Here is a 17,015-nt window from a genome sequence, read left to right as displayed (position 1 = left end):
CCCTGCCCTCTGATCGCCCACAGCACCCCTCAGACCCCCCCCCCTGCCCACCCCCCAGACCACTGTTTGCACACAATAACCCCCATAATCACCCATCAATCACTCCCTGTCACTATCTGTCAACGCTGTTCTCTACCCTAAACACCCACTAATTACCCATCAATCGCCCCCTGTCACTGTTACCCATCAGAATAGACCCTAATCTGCCCCTTGCGGGCTCCCAATCACTCGCCCCACACGCTCAGATTGCCCTCAGACTCCCCCTTATCAATTCGCCAGTGCATTATTTACATCTGTTCTTCCCTGTAATAGCCCACTGATCACCTATCAATCACCCATCAATCACCCCCTGTCACTGCCACCCATCAATCACCCCCTGTCACTGCCACCTATCAATCAGCCCCTAACCTGCCCCTTGCGGGCAATCTGATCACCCATCCACACCATTAGATCGCCTGCAGACCCGACGTCCGATCACCTCCCAAGTGCACTGTTTACATCTGTTCTCTCCTGTAAACACCCACTAATTACCCATCAATCACCCCCTGTCACCACCTGTCACTGCTACCCATCAGATTAGACCCCTATCTGCCCCTAGGGCACCCAATCACCCGCCCACACCCTCAGAATTCCCTCAGACCCCAGCCCTGATCACCTCGCTAGTGCATTGCTTGTATCTATTCCCCCCACCAATCGCACCTTGAGACACCCATCAATCACCTCCTGTCACCACCTGTCACCCCCTAACACACCTACCCATCAAATCAGGCCCTAATTTGCCCCATGTGGGCTCCTGATCACTCGGCCAAACCCTCAGATCCCCCTCAGACCCCCTTCCGATCACCTCCCCAGTGCATTGATTGCATCTATTTTCCCCTCTAACCACCCCCTGAGACACCCATCAATCACCTCCTGTCACCCCCCTAGCACTCCTATCCATCAGATCAGGCCCAATACAACCTGTCATTTAAGAGGCCCCCCTGCTTATGACCGGTTCCATAAAATTCGCCCCCTCATAGACCACCTGCCATCAAAATTTGCAGATGCTTATACCCCTAAACAGTCATTTTGAGACATTTGGTTTCCAGACTACTCACAGTTTTGGGCCTGTAAAATGTCAGGGCAGTATAGGAACTCCACAAGTGACCCCTTTTTAGAAAAAAGACACCCCAAGGTATTCTGTTAGGTGTATGAAGCGTTCATAGAAGATTTTATTTTTTGTCAAAAGTTAGCAGAAATTGATTTTTATTGTTTTTTCACAAAGTTTCATTTTTCACTAACTTGTGACAAAAAATAAGATCTTCTATGAACTCACCATACACCTAACGGAATACCTTGGGGTGTCTTCTTTCTAAAATGGGGTCACTTGTGGCATTCCTATACTGCCCTGGCATTTTAGGGGCCCTAAACCCTGAGGAGTAGTCTAGAAAACAAATGCCTCAAAATGACCTGTGAATAGGACGTTGGGCCCCTTAGCGCACCTAGGCTGCAAAAAAGTGTCACACATGTCGTATCGCCGTACTCAGGAGAAGTAGTATAATGTGTTTTGGGGTGTATTTTTACACATACCCATGCTGGGTGGGAGAAATCTCTCTGTAAATGGATAATTGTGTGTAAAAAAAAAATCTAATATATGTCATTTACAGAGATATTTCTCCCACCCAGCATGGGTATATGTAAAAATACACCACAAAACACATTATACTACTTCTTCTGAGCACGGCAGTACCACATGTGTGGCACTTTTTTGCAGCCTAACTGCGCTAAAGGGCCCAAAGTCCAATGAGTACCTTTAGGATTTCACAGGTCATTTTGCGACTTTTGGGTTCAAGACTACTCCTCACGGTTTAGGGCCCCTAAAATGCCAGGGCAGTATAGGAACCCCACAAGTGACCCCATTTTCGAAAGAAGACACCCCAAGGCATTCTGTTAGGTGTATGACGAGTTCATAGAAGATTTTATTTTTTGTCACAAGTTTGTGAAAAAAAAACCAATACAAATCAATTTCCGCTAAGTGTCAATTTCCGCTAACTTGTGACAAAAAAAAAAAAATCTTCTATGAACTAACCATACTCCTAACAGAATACCTTGGGGTGTCTTCTTTCTAAAATGGCGTCACTTGTGGGGTTCCTATACTGCCCTGGCATTTTAGGGACCCTAAACCGTGAGGAGTAGTCTAGAATCCAAATGCCTCAAAATGACCTGTGAATAGGACGTTAGGCCCCTTAGCGCATCTAGGGTGCAAAAAAGTGCCACACATGTGGTATCACCGTACTCAGGAGAAGTAGTATAATGTGTTTTGGGGTGTATTTTTACACATACCCATGCTGAGTGGGAGAAATATCTCTGTAAATGGACAATTGTGTGTAAAAAAAAAAAAAAATCAAAACAATTGTCATTTACAGAGATATTTCTCCCACCCAGCATGGGTATGTGTAAAAATACACCCCAAAACACATTATATTACTTCTCCTGAGTACGGCAATAACACATGTGTGGCACTTTTTTGCAGCCTAACTGCGGTAAGGGGCCCTAAGTCCAATGAGCAGTTACTGAACAGCGTCTTTCTGCACTAATCTCTAAAGCTAATCTTACTACATGCGCCTCAGATCATATTCCCTCTCATCTTATCCCCCAGCTCTCCTCCCCCCTCATTCCTGCTTTAACAACACTGTTTAACCTTTCCATCTCTACTGGCATTTTTCCTTCTTCATTTAAACAAGCTATCATAACACCACTAATCAAAAAACCCTCTTTAGACTCTACTGCCCTTTCTAATTACCGCCCAGTCTCTCTCCTTTCCTTTGCCTCCAAACTTCTGGAACGCCACATTTACTCAGAGTTGTCTAACTTTCTCTATGCTAATTCCCTGTTGGACCCCTTCCAGTCTGGCTTCCGCCCTCAACACTCTACGGAAACCGTTCTCACTAAGGTTGCCAATGACCTCCTAGCTGCTAAAGCCAAAGGCAGATTTTCGGTACTAATACTCCTAGATCTGTCCTCTGCCTTCGACACTGTTGATCATACCCTACTTCTCCAGACCCTCTCAACACTGGGAATCAAGGGCCTAGCACACTCCTGGCTTAACTGTTACCTGTCTGGAAGTTCTTTCATGGTCTCCTATGCCAATACCAACTCCTCTCCACGCCCACTGTCTGTGGGAGTAGCACAAGGGTCAGTCCTTGGACCCCTCCTCTTTTCCATTTACACCCATGGCTTGGGACAGATAATAAGCTCTTTTGGGTTTCAATATCACCTCTATGCTGATGACACCCAAATTTATTGTTCTGCCCCAGACCTCTCCACACTACTATCAAAAATCCCCGAATGTCTATCTGCTGTATCTACATTTATGTCATCCCGCTTTCTTAAACTCAATATGAGCAAAACGGAGATTGTGATATTTCCACCTTCGCTCTCTGTTCCACCTCCCATTGTCACAATCAATGTAGATAACACCCCAATAGCATCAACCCCCAAAGCTCGTTGCCTAGGGGTAACTCTGGACTCTGAGCTCTCCTTTAAACCACATATTAACACTTTAACTACCTCCTGCTACTTCCATCTCAAAAACATTTCCAGAATCCGTCCCTTCCTTTCACAAGAATCAACTAAAATGCTTGTGCATGCCCTAATCAGCTCCCGTCTTGACTACTGCAACACCCTACTCTGTGGTCTACCAAAAAGCAGACTGGCACCTCTCCAATCCCTACTAAACTCTGCGGCCCGTCTCATCCACCTCTCTTCTAGATCCTCTGAGGCAGCCCCTCTCTGCCAATCCCTCCATTGGCTACCAGTTGCCCAAAGGATCCAGTTTAAACTTCTCACACTTGCATACAAAGCTCTACACAAGCTATCGCCTCCATACATTTCCTCTTTAATCTCCAGATACCTCCCCGCGCGGACCCTCCGTTCCTCACAGGAGACCCTTTTGTCCTCCAGCCTAGTCACCTCCTCTCACTCTCGCATCCAAGACTTCTCACGGGCTGTCCCTCTCCTTTGGAACTCCCTCCCTCAGCCGGTTCGTCATGCCACGAGTCTGGAAACCTTCAAACGTACTCTGAAAACACACCTGTTCAGACAAGCCTGTAATTTGCTACAGGCAGCACTGAAGGCACACTGGCTCACCAACTAATCCTTGTGTTTCCTTCCCTTTTGTTTCCTCCCCACTACCCTTTAGATTGTAAGCCCGCAAGGGCAGGGACCTCCTCCTAGTGTTTCTTATACTGACGTTATTTTAACATATGTACATGTACCAACTACACATCAACTATGTATGTATCTATATTTATTCTATTCAATGTCATGACTGTACAGTGTCTTGTATTTCTTATGTATATTTGTTCCCCATTATTTGTTTGTATTATGTACAGCGCTACGGAAGATGCTGGCGCTATATAAATAAAAAATAATAATAATAATAATAATGAGCACCTTTAGGCTTTACAGGGGTGCTTACAATTTAGCACCCCCCAAAATGCCAGGACAGTAAACACACCCCACAAATGACCCCATTTTGGAAAGTAGACACTTCAAGGTATTCAGAGAGGAGCATAGTGAGTCCGTGGCAGATTTCATTTATTTTTTTTGTCGCAAGTTAGAAGAAATGGAAACTTTTTTTTTTTTTTTTTTTACTTTTTTTTTTTTTGTCACAAAGTGTCATTTTCCACTAACTTGTGACAAAAAATAAAATCTTCTATGAACTCACCATGCCTCTCACTGAATACTTTGGGATGTCTTCTTTCCAAAATGGGGTCATTTGGGGGGTATTTATACTATCCTGGAATTTTAGCACCTCATGAAACATGACAGGTGGGCGGAAAAGTCAGAGATGCTGGAAAATGGGAAAATTCACTTTTTGCACCATAGTTTGTAAACGCTATAACTTTTACCTAAACCAATAAATATACATTGAATGGGTTTTTTTGTTTTTTTTTATCAAAGACATGTAGCAGAATAACTTTCGCGCTCAAATGTATAGGAAATTTTACTTTATTTGAAAAATGTCAGCACAGAAAGTAAAAAAAGTCATTTTTTTGGACAAAATTCATGTCTTTTTTGATGAATATAATAAAAAGTAAAACTCGCAGCAGCAATCAAATGGCACCAAAAGAAAGCTGTATTAGTGACAAAAAAGGAGGTAAAATTCATTTAGGTGGTAGGTTGTATGACCGAGCAATAAACCGTGAAAGCTGCAGTGGTCTAAATGGGAAAAAAGGCTCTGGTCCTTAAGGGGTTTTATGACTGCAGTCCTTAAGTGGTTAAATGGGTGTTGTTCCCCACATTTATTTTAGAGTAAAATCAACAAAATACATGCAAATTCAGTTTTAAATTATTGAGTTTATAATTTTTTTGACAAACTATACAAATGGAATTTATTTTTATCAGAATGTTTTCTCTAACTTTTCTAAACTATTGTTGCATGAAATACATGTAGCTTTTCATACATAGGGGTTGATGCACTAACCGCAGTAATATTGCGGTGTGCAGGCAGCAGCACACAACAATTGGTGCCTCTACATGCCAATATTACTGGCGGAAGTTTGAGCTCATACAGTAAACCTTTTGATCTGGCCTAAATTTACTTTTACTATTATGTTGGAAGTATTTGCAGCATCAATGAAGAGGTCATGTGAAGTCAATGAATAGAAAATTTGCATACAGTTTTATGATTGACCGTTAAGTTTCCTAATTTCTCACACTTGCTTTATTTTTTTTTCCTGTTTTAGACACCAAAGATGCTGACTAGAAAGATAAAACTCTGGGATATAAATGCTCATATTACGTGTCGTTTGTGCAATGGCTACCTTATCGATGCAACTACTGTGACAGAGTGCTTACACACATGTAAGTATGGTGTTACAGATCCTCTGACCAACATTGCTGAGAAGATAAACAAACCTTTATTATGCTGAAATGTCATACTTGTTGGACCACCATTCACCTACTGTTTAATGCTGTTATCTACAGTTCTTTGATAAAAATTTGTATAAAGGGCACAAATTCCTTTTCTAGTATAGTGCTCTCCTTAGCGTGGGGTTGATCCTTTGAGTTGCTTTGATGTATATTTAACACCTCAACACCTCCCTCCTGTGGTTACACAAAGGACCACAGGCTATCTTGAGAGCAAGATACAGGAGCCAGATCTATGTGTAGAATTTAGGTGTGGAAATGTGAAATAGCCATGGCCAGACAATGGCACTGGATGAAGGAGGCATCCCGATGGTGAAGGAGGAAGTCTGAACTTGCTTACTGTGTAAAAACATCAGACTGACGGACCATTATGTCGGACTTTATTCAAATTATAATGCAGTGCAATTTGCAAGTCAGGCTTGCTTTATTGGGTGTATTGTACTTCATAAAGGCCACCCGAGGTGAAAATAAACTAATGAAATAAACTATTGTATCTATCTTCCTTCTCCTAAAAATGACTTAAGATATTTCACAATTTTACTTTATATTTAAATTTACTTTTTAAGTTTTTACTGTTTTATTGTTTTTGCTCAATTACACATTCATTATTATTATTATTATTATTTATATAGTGCCAACATCTTACGCAGCGCTGGACAAAGTATATTGTCTTCTCACTTAACTGTCCTTCAGAGGGGCTCACAATCTAATCCCTACCATAGTCTTATGTCTATGTATGTATTGTGTAGTGTATGTCTAGGGCCAATTTTTAGGGGGAAGCCAATATGTATGTTTTTGGGATGTGGGAGGAAACTGAAGTACCCGGGGGAAACCCACACGGACATGGGGAGAACATACAAACTCCTTGCAGATGTTGACATGGCTGGGATTCGAACCAGGGACCCAGCACTGCAAGGCGAGAGCGCTAACCACTATGCCACCGTGCTGCCAGAGCTAAAATCTATGAACTATTGACCCTTTCTAACTCTTTCCTGCTCTCAGAAGCCATTTTCTGCTAGGAAAGTGTTTTATAGTTGTAATTTCTTATCAGTGAGTACTCTGACCCAGTCCCGACTCAGACAAAAACTGACACTTTCATACCTGATATTTTACTTTCAGGCAGAGAAAGAAAAAAAAACGGCATAATTATTTTTGTGCTAGGCACTACATACACATGTCTATCTCATCATGTCATATGTCACCTCGGGTATCCTTGAAGTTAGTGAAAATGTTTTGGAGCAACTCTCTAGCTTTAACTTTGATGCTGTGACCTAAATGGTCTAACAAACTTCTACTTCACAATATTTTCATCGTCCTCCTTTATGTGATCATGTTTTAACATATATAATGTTTTTATATATAGGGTCATTTTCTTTATTAAGTTCCATTTGCATATCTTATTCGATAAATTGATGGTTTTATTTTCAGAAGAAGAGCTAGGATTTTTTTTCATGTAGTTGTGTGACCAAATATAGAGCACATGTGGTGTTAGTGGCCTCTAAAACTCGCTATATGAGACTATGGGCCTTATTTACAAATTTTCTACAAGATTGGACAATATTGGAGAACCTTTGTGACCCAGCAAACTTTGTCAGGATTTGTGAAAAATGATTAACATTAAGGTGATAAAAGGTTGTAGTCCTTGTCTGGGTTGCAGCAGATCACAAGGAGGCTTGCTAAGAGGTTAATGAAATAACAGTAGAGCAGTTTCAGCCATGTGCATGCCTTCATTCGTCAATATTTGAAATACTTTTAAGGAGTAAGGCCCGGTTCACATCTGCGTTTTAAGCCAAAACGGATCCGGTGAGCGGATCCGGTGTCCGCTTCATTGAATCCGGATGGCTCAGTCCGTGGCCGTTCACATAGTGAAAACGGATCTGATCAATGATGGATTGGATCCGTTTTCACTCAGCAAATACATACCTAATCTTGTGCAGCAGCCGGCGGTAGAGGCTTCCTCTTCTTCCGCTGTGATTACACAGCGCGTCATATGACTAGTCACATGACTCACGCGGAAGAAGACGGAAGCCTCTACCGCCGGCTGCTATGGAAGATTAGGTATGTATTAATCCTCCCTAGCCCACCCGCCTGGCTGCTGCACCCTCCACTCACTCTCCTGTCGCTCAGGATCACGTGAGCCCATGCCCCCATCCCCCGGGGTATGGTCAGTTTCTTCACTAGTGTGAAGAAACGTTCCGTTTCTTATTGCCCCAATACTGCAGTATTTTTTCCCGGATCCGTTCCGCTAAGCAGAATGGTCTGGAAAATTAGGGCCTGCAGCATTTTTTGGATCCGGGGGCCCCAACGTACCCGTACCAACGGACGCATGTGAATGGATCCATTCACATCCGTTCCGTTCGTACAGTATACGTTCCGGTTACGTTCCGGAAAAAAAACACTGATGTGAACCGGGTCTAACTTAAACACAGGATAAAATCTGTAGCCCTTTCTCTAACTGTTCATAGGGGACGTCTGTGAGGCTGATAATGAGTTGAAGCTCCTCCCAGAGTGTGATGGCATGGCAATGACCGTTTCCTGGCTTGTTATGGCAGTTTTCGGTCTATGAACCTCAAAGCATTGTGGGAGTTGACATGCTGTTGCCAAGCAAGCAGTACTCCCCTTTGTACTTTAAAAATAGCACACAAAAAAACCCCACAACCTTTTAGCCTATCACATTGTTAGTGGGTGTATAAATAACATCATGAAGGCCTTTTCACATCGGAGTGATACGTGCTGGAGGTGTGCACAGGAGGGTGGGAGAGTACTAGATACTGTATATAGTGGACTTGTCCTACAGCTGGCGCTCACTAATCACTAAAATGCAGCAATCTGTCATAAAACAGTGATGAGTAATTGGGATTTGTATGAGTGAAGAGTCTGTAAGGAAAGGAGTATACAAGATGAGTGAATGACATGTGATGTATAAGTGTGTATGGTGATCTGCTTGAATCCTCAGACTACAAACCTGTATAAATGTCACAGGATGAGTGAGTATACATATATTATGAGTTAAAAAATAAACAAAAAATAATTTTGTCCTTCAAATTTAGACAGTAAAGGTACAGTTTTCCCTTCAAAAATATAGAGGTATATTTGTAAAGGAAGCTAAATGATAGAAGGGTAAAAATACATGAATGTATGAATTACAGTATATAATAAATACAAGTTTTTCCCCCCAAAATAGAGGCATATTTGTAAAGGAAGCTAAATGATTTAAGCGAAAAAATACATGTATATATGAATTACACTGTATAATAAATTCTAGCATATGAAACAGGAAGTTAAGACTACTTAAAGAAGATCCAGTATACCTTACAGAATGTGAACTTGTTTTCCTTGTCGTTGAAGAGCTTGTGCCCCCACTATTGCCTACTAGAACGTGCCATTAGTCACGCTGATCTCTGGCAAAATCCTCACAGAGAGTACACCAGAGACCTGTGTTAATTCATGCTGACGAGAGGCGACAAGTTTGGGTCCATTGCCATATCGGTTTGTCCATTGTGGTCTGTTGCAGAAAATGCAGGGCTGTGGAGTCGGTACAAAAATCATCCAACTCCTCAGTTTATGAAACTACCGACCCCGACTCCAGGTACCTAAAATGGCTCCAACGCCTTGATTCCAACTTCACAGCCCTGAGAAAATGGTCCAGTTTTTGCCCTCTAGTGTGAATCTAGCCTTAAAAGGAATTTTCCTACACATGCACACTGCCACTTCTACAGTATCCCTGCCCACAGCCCAAACGGTACGTACACGCACAGTTGTCACCTTAAAGGGATACTGTAGGGGGGTCAGGGGAAAATGAGCTGAACTTACCCGGGGCTTCTAATGGTCCCCCGCAGACATCCTGTGTTGGCGCAGCCACTCACCGATGCTCCGGCCCCGCCTCCAGTTCACTTCTGGAATTTCTGACTTTAAAGTCAGAAAACCACTGCGCCTGCGTTGCCGTGTCCTCGCTTCCCCTGATGTCACTAGGAGCGTACTGCGCAGGCACAGACCATACTGGGCCTGCGCTGTGCGCTCTTGATGACATCAGCGGGAGCGAGGACACGGCAACGCAGGCGGAGTGGTTTTCTGACTTTAAAGTCAGAAATTCCAGAAGTGAACCGGAGGCGGGGCCGGAGCATCGGGGAGTGGCTGCGCCAACACAGGATGTCTGCGAGGGACCATTAGAAGCCCCGGGTAAGTTCAGCTCATTTTCCCCCGACCCCCCTACAGTATCCCTTTAAGTGATTGTGACTTAATCACTCTAACTACAGTTTGAGGGCCGACACCTCATTCTGCTGGTGCATGACTTAGTGGCTTCTGGTGGGAATAGTAAAGAGGTGAACAATGCACACGGAGGGCAGTGTTTAAAAACTTGACATTTCGGATCTTGAACTAATCTCACACATGTGCACATGCTTCATTTTCGGCCAAAGTGGCAACGATCGTCTGATTCGGCCAAGTTCCAGCTGGCATGTGAACGCACCTTAGAAACTTAAGAGAAGTGCCTCGTGGGTGAAATCCTCTGAGGTGTGAGCTGAAAAATGAGGCAGGAGAGGTAATCACTGTGTCACCAATACAGATGTATATGCAGAATTAAACCAATGGGATCAGCTTTATTCAAAAGGGTAAATAATATGAGAAGACACAGAAACCACAAAAATATATCTAGTAGTTATCAGCTCAGAAGAGTTGTGTGGCACCAGAAAGTGGTGGCAGCATCAGAGGAGGAGTAGGGAAGTAAGGCTGAACACCGTAAAAAAAAAAAAATGGAAGCAGAACATTTTGGAGCCAGCTGCTTGTGGTCAAAATGGGCGCCGCCATTGACACTTAACTGGAAATTAGTGTAAAACGAGCACCCAACTGGAAATTTTGGCACCCAACAAAGTATATCATTTTTTTCTGAAAAGAAACTATAAAAATATTACTTTTACAATATCTGAACTCCGTTTTAACCTCCTCGGCATTCAGTTTCTGCTGGATTTCTGTGCAAAAAGTGATCCAAATAATTTTCATAACCTTTTTTTCCTGTGACTTAACAAAATGCTGCCATATTCTCCGGTATGAGGAGGATCGGGATTGACTTCATGACTGCTGAGTCCTGATCCTCCTCATACTGGAGGATATCAGAGCTGTGCAGGAAGGCTGCTGCGATCACTGAAACAAGGCTTGGTGAGTAAGTGGCTGGATCGTGGGGATTGAGCGTGGAATCGGAGGTGGGGGGCACTATTACGAACATCTCTATTGCTGCCTTCATTGTACAGGAGCCCCTATGCCTAGCTAACTTATACTGTGGGGCTGCTGTACCTAGGGAAACCTCCTGAGCGGCAAGCCCGACACTGTCGGCCATACCGCTTTCTGCAAACATTTCTCTGGAGGTGAACTGTGTAAATTTACAGTACATTGCTTTAATATTCCTCAATATACAATTTTTTTTAATATTCCTCAAATATAATGTATCGATTTTGCCATATCCCAAAAAATTATTTTTGTTTTATATAGAACTAGCTGATGTCTTGGCGTTGCCGGGGTAATTGTTTTTGTTGTCTCCGCCCACTTTTTCTAACCTTGACACAGTCACTCAATGACCAAGTTTGTGAGCTTTGGGGTTCTTGGCATCAATAATTTAAGTTTTCCCATTTAAATTAAACCACTCTGATTGGCTGTTTGTGGTTCCTCCCCCTTTTTCTGAATTTGAACCGCAGTCACCCAATGACTGGCTGTACCGGGTTTGAGGCCTGTGCCATTTACAGGGTAAGAATGGTAGCAATTTTAATATTTCCTTTGAAAATCAATAGGTGAATTTTGAGAACGGCTGTGCTTCTCTTTACTTTAACATTATTTGCAGGCCTTGGTACCACAGAATGTCATGCCCATAATGATTAACTGTGACTATCACTGCTGTGCAGCTGAAACACAGAAAAAAAGGCACTGAAATTCCAAATCTCTGGAAACATTGCGACTAGGCAGCAAAGCGCTGGGTCTATTAAACCTGCTCAAAAGTCTATTTATCTTGCCTACGCCGAATAACTCCTATATATTCCATAAGAATAAATGTATCATGCCCCTCAACTGAACAGACTTTGTAGTAAAATCAAATACCTGACTGAAGGCATCTGTTCATTCCAACTAAATAGATTCACTCACCCTCATCCTGTGAGAGCTTTATGCATTTAGATATTTTCATACATAAAAGGACTTGGGCTTTCATTTAATAAAGCATAGCAGAGTCGCTATGCTTGTTCCAATGTATGAAATCTCATTTGTGGCCCTTAGTAGCTGCTTGTCACTTTTTTTCCTCTATTAAATAGAAAGTAATATGATTTTCTTATTCTTTTTTATTTTGAAGGGAACCTGTACTGAGTAAAATTATTTAAAATAAACACATGAGGTAACTTCAAATGAACATTACATAGTTACCTTGCCATCAGTTCCTCTCAGAAGCTCACCATTTTCTTCTGACCATGATCCCTTCCAGTTCTGACAACATTTTGTCAGATCTGAAATATATCAGTTGCTGTCAGTAAAATATCAGTTGCTGTCAGTTATAGCTGAGAGGAAAACTTATGTATCAGGTAATGTCCGTGTTTCCCTATGGCTCAAGTGGGCGATGTTACAGTTTAACTGTGTGCTGACCAGAAAGCGGTTATGGCGTAATGGCCATTTTCAAAATGGAGGACAGAGAATTTTTATTGATCACAGTGGACTAACAGGACGCAGGAGAGGAAAAAGAGATTGATAAGTAGAATACATGGGAGGTAAGTATGACTTGTGCATGTTGATTTTGACTTTTAATTTTCAGTTCAGGTTTTCTTTAAGGCATTATTTTGGATGTATGTATTTCTTTAAAGGGAACTTGAAGTGAGAGGGATATGGAAGCTGCCATAATTATTTCCTTTTAAATGATACCTGCCACCCAGAAATGCTGCTGATCATTCTAAAATTAGAAGTCTCTTGAATCCCTTACCTAATACAAGCATGCAGCTATCAGAAACACCTGATATGCAAGCTTGATATGCATGACTAAAGGTGGCCATAAACTTATAGATTTGCAGCAGATTCAACCATCAGATAGATTTCTGTCAGATGCCTGTCAAGTCGAATCTGACAGGAATCTATCTTATGTGTGCCACACACTAGGAACAGATTTTCAATAGATTTTAGAATGAGATCTATTGGAAAGCAATCTAAAGGGACCCGTACACTGGCCATCAATCAAACGATCAGAAATCGATTCTTTCAAATCATCGATTGATCGATTTGATCTATGTGACAGGATGGAAAATCTAGGTCGATCTGCTGCTGGCAGCAGATCGATGGTTCATAGAGTTGCATTGGATCTAATGGTCCAATAATGCATTTAGATTGATTTCCATTAGATTTAATTCTTAAATCTATTGGAAATCTATTCTTAGTATGTAGCACACATCAGATTCCTGTCAGATTCGACTTGACAGGCATCTGACAGAAATCTATCTTATGGTGGAATCTGCTGCAAATCTATAAGTGTATGGCCACCTTAAATGCATTAGTGAACTATTAGATCCAATGCAACTCTATGGGCCATCGATCTGCTGCCAGCAGCAGATCGACCTAGATTTTCCATCCAGTCAGATAGATCAAATCGGATCGAAATCTGCCGCAAATCAATCATTCGGCTGATTCGATAGAATCAATCAATCGATCGATGGTTGAAATTTACCAGTGCATGGGCCCCTTAAAAGTATTAGAGGCAGAGCATCAACAGGACTACCAGGTACCGGTAACTGGTATTTTATGCAATTAAATATATCAGCCCTCATCCCTCACTTCAGGTTCCCTTTAAATAGTAGCATTTGTTGGAGTAGAATTTTTCAGTATTAAAGGTTTTACAGTATAAACCGAACATATGCAGCAGGTGGCAAGCTCTTTCAGTGTGCAAGCATCTAGTTCATCTTGAGAATACAGCATGGCTGCACTTCTGAGACACAGATTGTGATGTCATTCAAGTCTTCTTTCTGCCTTGAATTTTTCCAGCAGGGGAACATTTGTGTTCTGACCGTGGCTGACTAATTGGTGGTTAGCTTTGATTTACTGTTAGCAGCTTGATTACTGAACTTTGCATGCTCAATTCACTATTAAACAGCCAACTTGCATTTTTGCTATACAGGACCCTCTCAGCACTGACATATGCCATGCACACTGAGCACAAAGTCTGTGACTACATTGTGAACAGCAATCTGTGATTTCTGGCACACACAGTGAACACAGACTGACTGCAACTGCACCGAGAATACTGATACTTTCAGCAAACTGTGAGCATTGCTGTCATGTGGACCATGCTGACACTGGGCCATCCGCTATTGACTTCTGGGCTTCTGTCAACCCCCCCCCCCCGAGCCGTTTGTCGATGCAGGAAAGCAGAGATTTCCTGCAGAGCGGGTGCTGGCAGTAGCAGTGCCTGCAGCATTCCTGCTCTGCTTTCTGGGGGGGGTGGAGTGTGTCACTTGAGGGTCGAGTGTCTCACTCTCATCTGTTGACACTTTTCCTTCTCCTCCTACTTGCAGCTGGTGGTATATCACCTAACCCTGGGCCACAGCCTCTCCACAGACAAGCCCCCCCCCCACCTGCCTCACACACCCCACAGCTCTCCTCATACAACTAACCTTATTCACATATCTCGCAACCCCAGTCATCTCCCTCCCATAGCAGGTGCCTTATGGAATGCCTGCTCTGTTTGTAATAAACTGGAGTATACCCATGACCTTTTTATCTCACACGGCCTCACCCTTTTTGGAATACCTGAAACATGGTTACTTCCCTCAGACACTATCTCACCTGCTGCACTGTCATATGGAGGCCTACAGTTCAGCTACACACCCAGACCTGGTAATAAACATGGTGGGGGTGTGGGCATCATCTGTTTTCAAAATGTTTAATTCACCTCCTTCACTGCTGCCCCTTCATTTTACTTTTCATCCTTCAAAGCCCACTCAGTCCGGGTCTACTCCCCATTTAACCTCCAAATCGCTGTAATCTATTGCCCCCCCCCCCCCCCCCCCTTGTCCAACCAGTCTTTTCCTTGACCACGTCTCAGCCTGGCTTCCTCTCTTCCTGTCCACTAACACTCCCTCAGTCATCATAGGGGACTTCAACATCCCCATTGACACTAAAACCTCCTGCGCCTCCAAGTTCCTATCACTTACCATCTCCCTTGACCTCACACTTTGACCCACCACTGCAACCCATACTGAAGGCCACACACTGGACCTAATCTTCACTAGTTGCTGTTCCCTATACAAACTTAATCAACTCTTCCCTCCCACTGTCTGATCATAACTTACTCAAATTCAACATCCTCCAATCCAGTCCCTACACATCGCCACAGCACAACCACCAAACACTATCAACCTCTCTGCATCCTCTACTTTATCCTCTTTTACTGACCCTGAACCAGCAGCTGAACATTATAACATCACCTTAACTTCAGCCATTGACTCCTCCACGATCTACCGACGCCAGGCCCTTCAACAACCCTGCCTTAACGAGGGGATCAAACTACTGAAACGCCACTCCCGGATAGCTGAACGGCTCTGGCAAAAAAATGACTTGCCTGAGCATTTTTACGGTTAAAAGTGACTTTGCACACAATCAGACAGGCCCTCACATCAGCCAAACATTCACTAATCTCCTCACACTCCCACAACCCTAAACTACTCTTTGCTACATTCAACTCCCTCCTCCGGCCCCCACCTCCCACTCCCTGCAACCCTTTGTCTCCTTTAGTGATAAAATCACCAACATCTCAAAAAACTTTAACCAGCAGCCTTCTCTTTCCATACATACCCCAAACCTTACATCCTCTCTGACAACCTTAACACCACTAACTGAGCTTACTGTCTCCTCTCTCATCTCTAAATCACGTCCCACTACATGCCCCATTGACCCCATGCCCTCTCACCTCATTTCTCACTTATCCCCTACCATCTCACCTGCCTTGACCTCCCTCTTCAATCTTTAACCAGAGGCATCCTTCCATCCTCCTTCAAACAAGCCCTTATAACACCTACTCAAATAAACCTTCTCTTGACCCCTCTCCCCTGCCTAACTACCGACCTATTTCTCTCCTCCCCTTCTCTTCAAACTCTCCTCACTACTTGAGCGCAACGTCTATACTGACTTAGTCCATCACCTCACTGCCAATTCTCTGTTTGATAACCTCCAATCTGGATTGCGCCCCAGCCACTCAACCGAAACTGCCCTACTTAAAGTAACCAATGACCTGGTGACTGCTAAATCTAAAGGCCTCTACTCTATTCTTATCCTCCTAGACCTCTCTTCCGCTTTTGACACAGTAGACCACCACCTACTTCTCCAGATCCTCTCATCCATGGGCATCCAGGGTCTTGCTTTCCTCCTACCTCTCAGTTAGGACCTTCAGAGTTGCCTACTCTGGCACCACCTCCTCTCCACGTCCCCTCACTTTTGGAGTTCCCCAAGGCTCAGTCCTCGGACCTCTCCTTTTCTCTATCTACACATATGGTCTTGGTCAGCTCATCTGCTCCTTTGGTTTCCAATATCACCTATACGCTGACGATACCCAGATCTACATTTCAGCACCTGACTTGGACACCTTAACAGCTCATGTCCCTGACTGTCTCAGCAACTGCAATCGCTTCCTTCATGTCCTCCCGTTTTCTTAAACTCAATATGGACAAGACTGAAATGGTAGTCTTCTCACCTCACAACCCAATGCCCCTGCCAGACATCACGATTTCTGTTGATGGCACTTCCATAACACCTGTCCCCCAGGCTCACTGTCTAGGTGTAATTTTTGACTCAAGTCTCTCGTTCAAACCACACATTGACAAACTATCCCCCTCCTGTCTCCTCCACCTAAAAAACATCTCCCGCATCCGCCCTTTTCTAACACAGGACACTACCAAACTTCTGGTGCATGCCATGGTTATTTCCCGACTAGACTATTGCAACGCTCTGTGGCCTCCCGGCCAACCGTTTAGCCCTGCTACTGTCTATCATGAACCCTGCTGCACAACTCATCCACCTCTCCTCCCACTTCTCCAGCCTAATACCCCTCTGTCAGTCCCTTCACTGGCTGCCATTCACACAAAGGATACAAT

General features: G+C 43.4%; 1 protein-coding gene across 2 annotated transcripts in view; it reads left to right on the top strand.

Annotated features, from left to right (window-relative positions):
• Positions 1–17,015, top strand: part of PCGF3 (polycomb group ring finger 3) — a 130,099-nt gene that overhangs the window by 75,394 nt on the left and 37,690 nt on the right. For both annotated transcript variants that reach the window (XM_068234258.1, XM_068234257.1), the window contains exon 2: positions 5,730–5,847. In XM_068234258.1, coding sequence (XP_068090359.1) covers positions 5,739–5,847 — 109 coding nt within the window. In that variant the 5' untranslated portion in view covers positions 5,730–5,738. The remainder of the gene's footprint in view (positions 1–5,729; positions 5,848–17,015) is intronic.

The sequence above is a fragment of the Hyperolius riggenbachi genome, chromosome 1, assembly GCF_040937935.1.
Source record: "Hyperolius riggenbachi isolate aHypRig1 chromosome 1, aHypRig1.pri, whole genome shotgun sequence".
Classification (NCBI taxonomy): Eukaryota; Metazoa; Chordata; class Amphibia; order Anura; family Hyperoliidae; genus Hyperolius; species Hyperolius riggenbachi.
The sequence above is the reverse complement of the archived record's forward strand: the minus strand, read 5'-3'. Positions and strand labels throughout refer to the sequence as shown.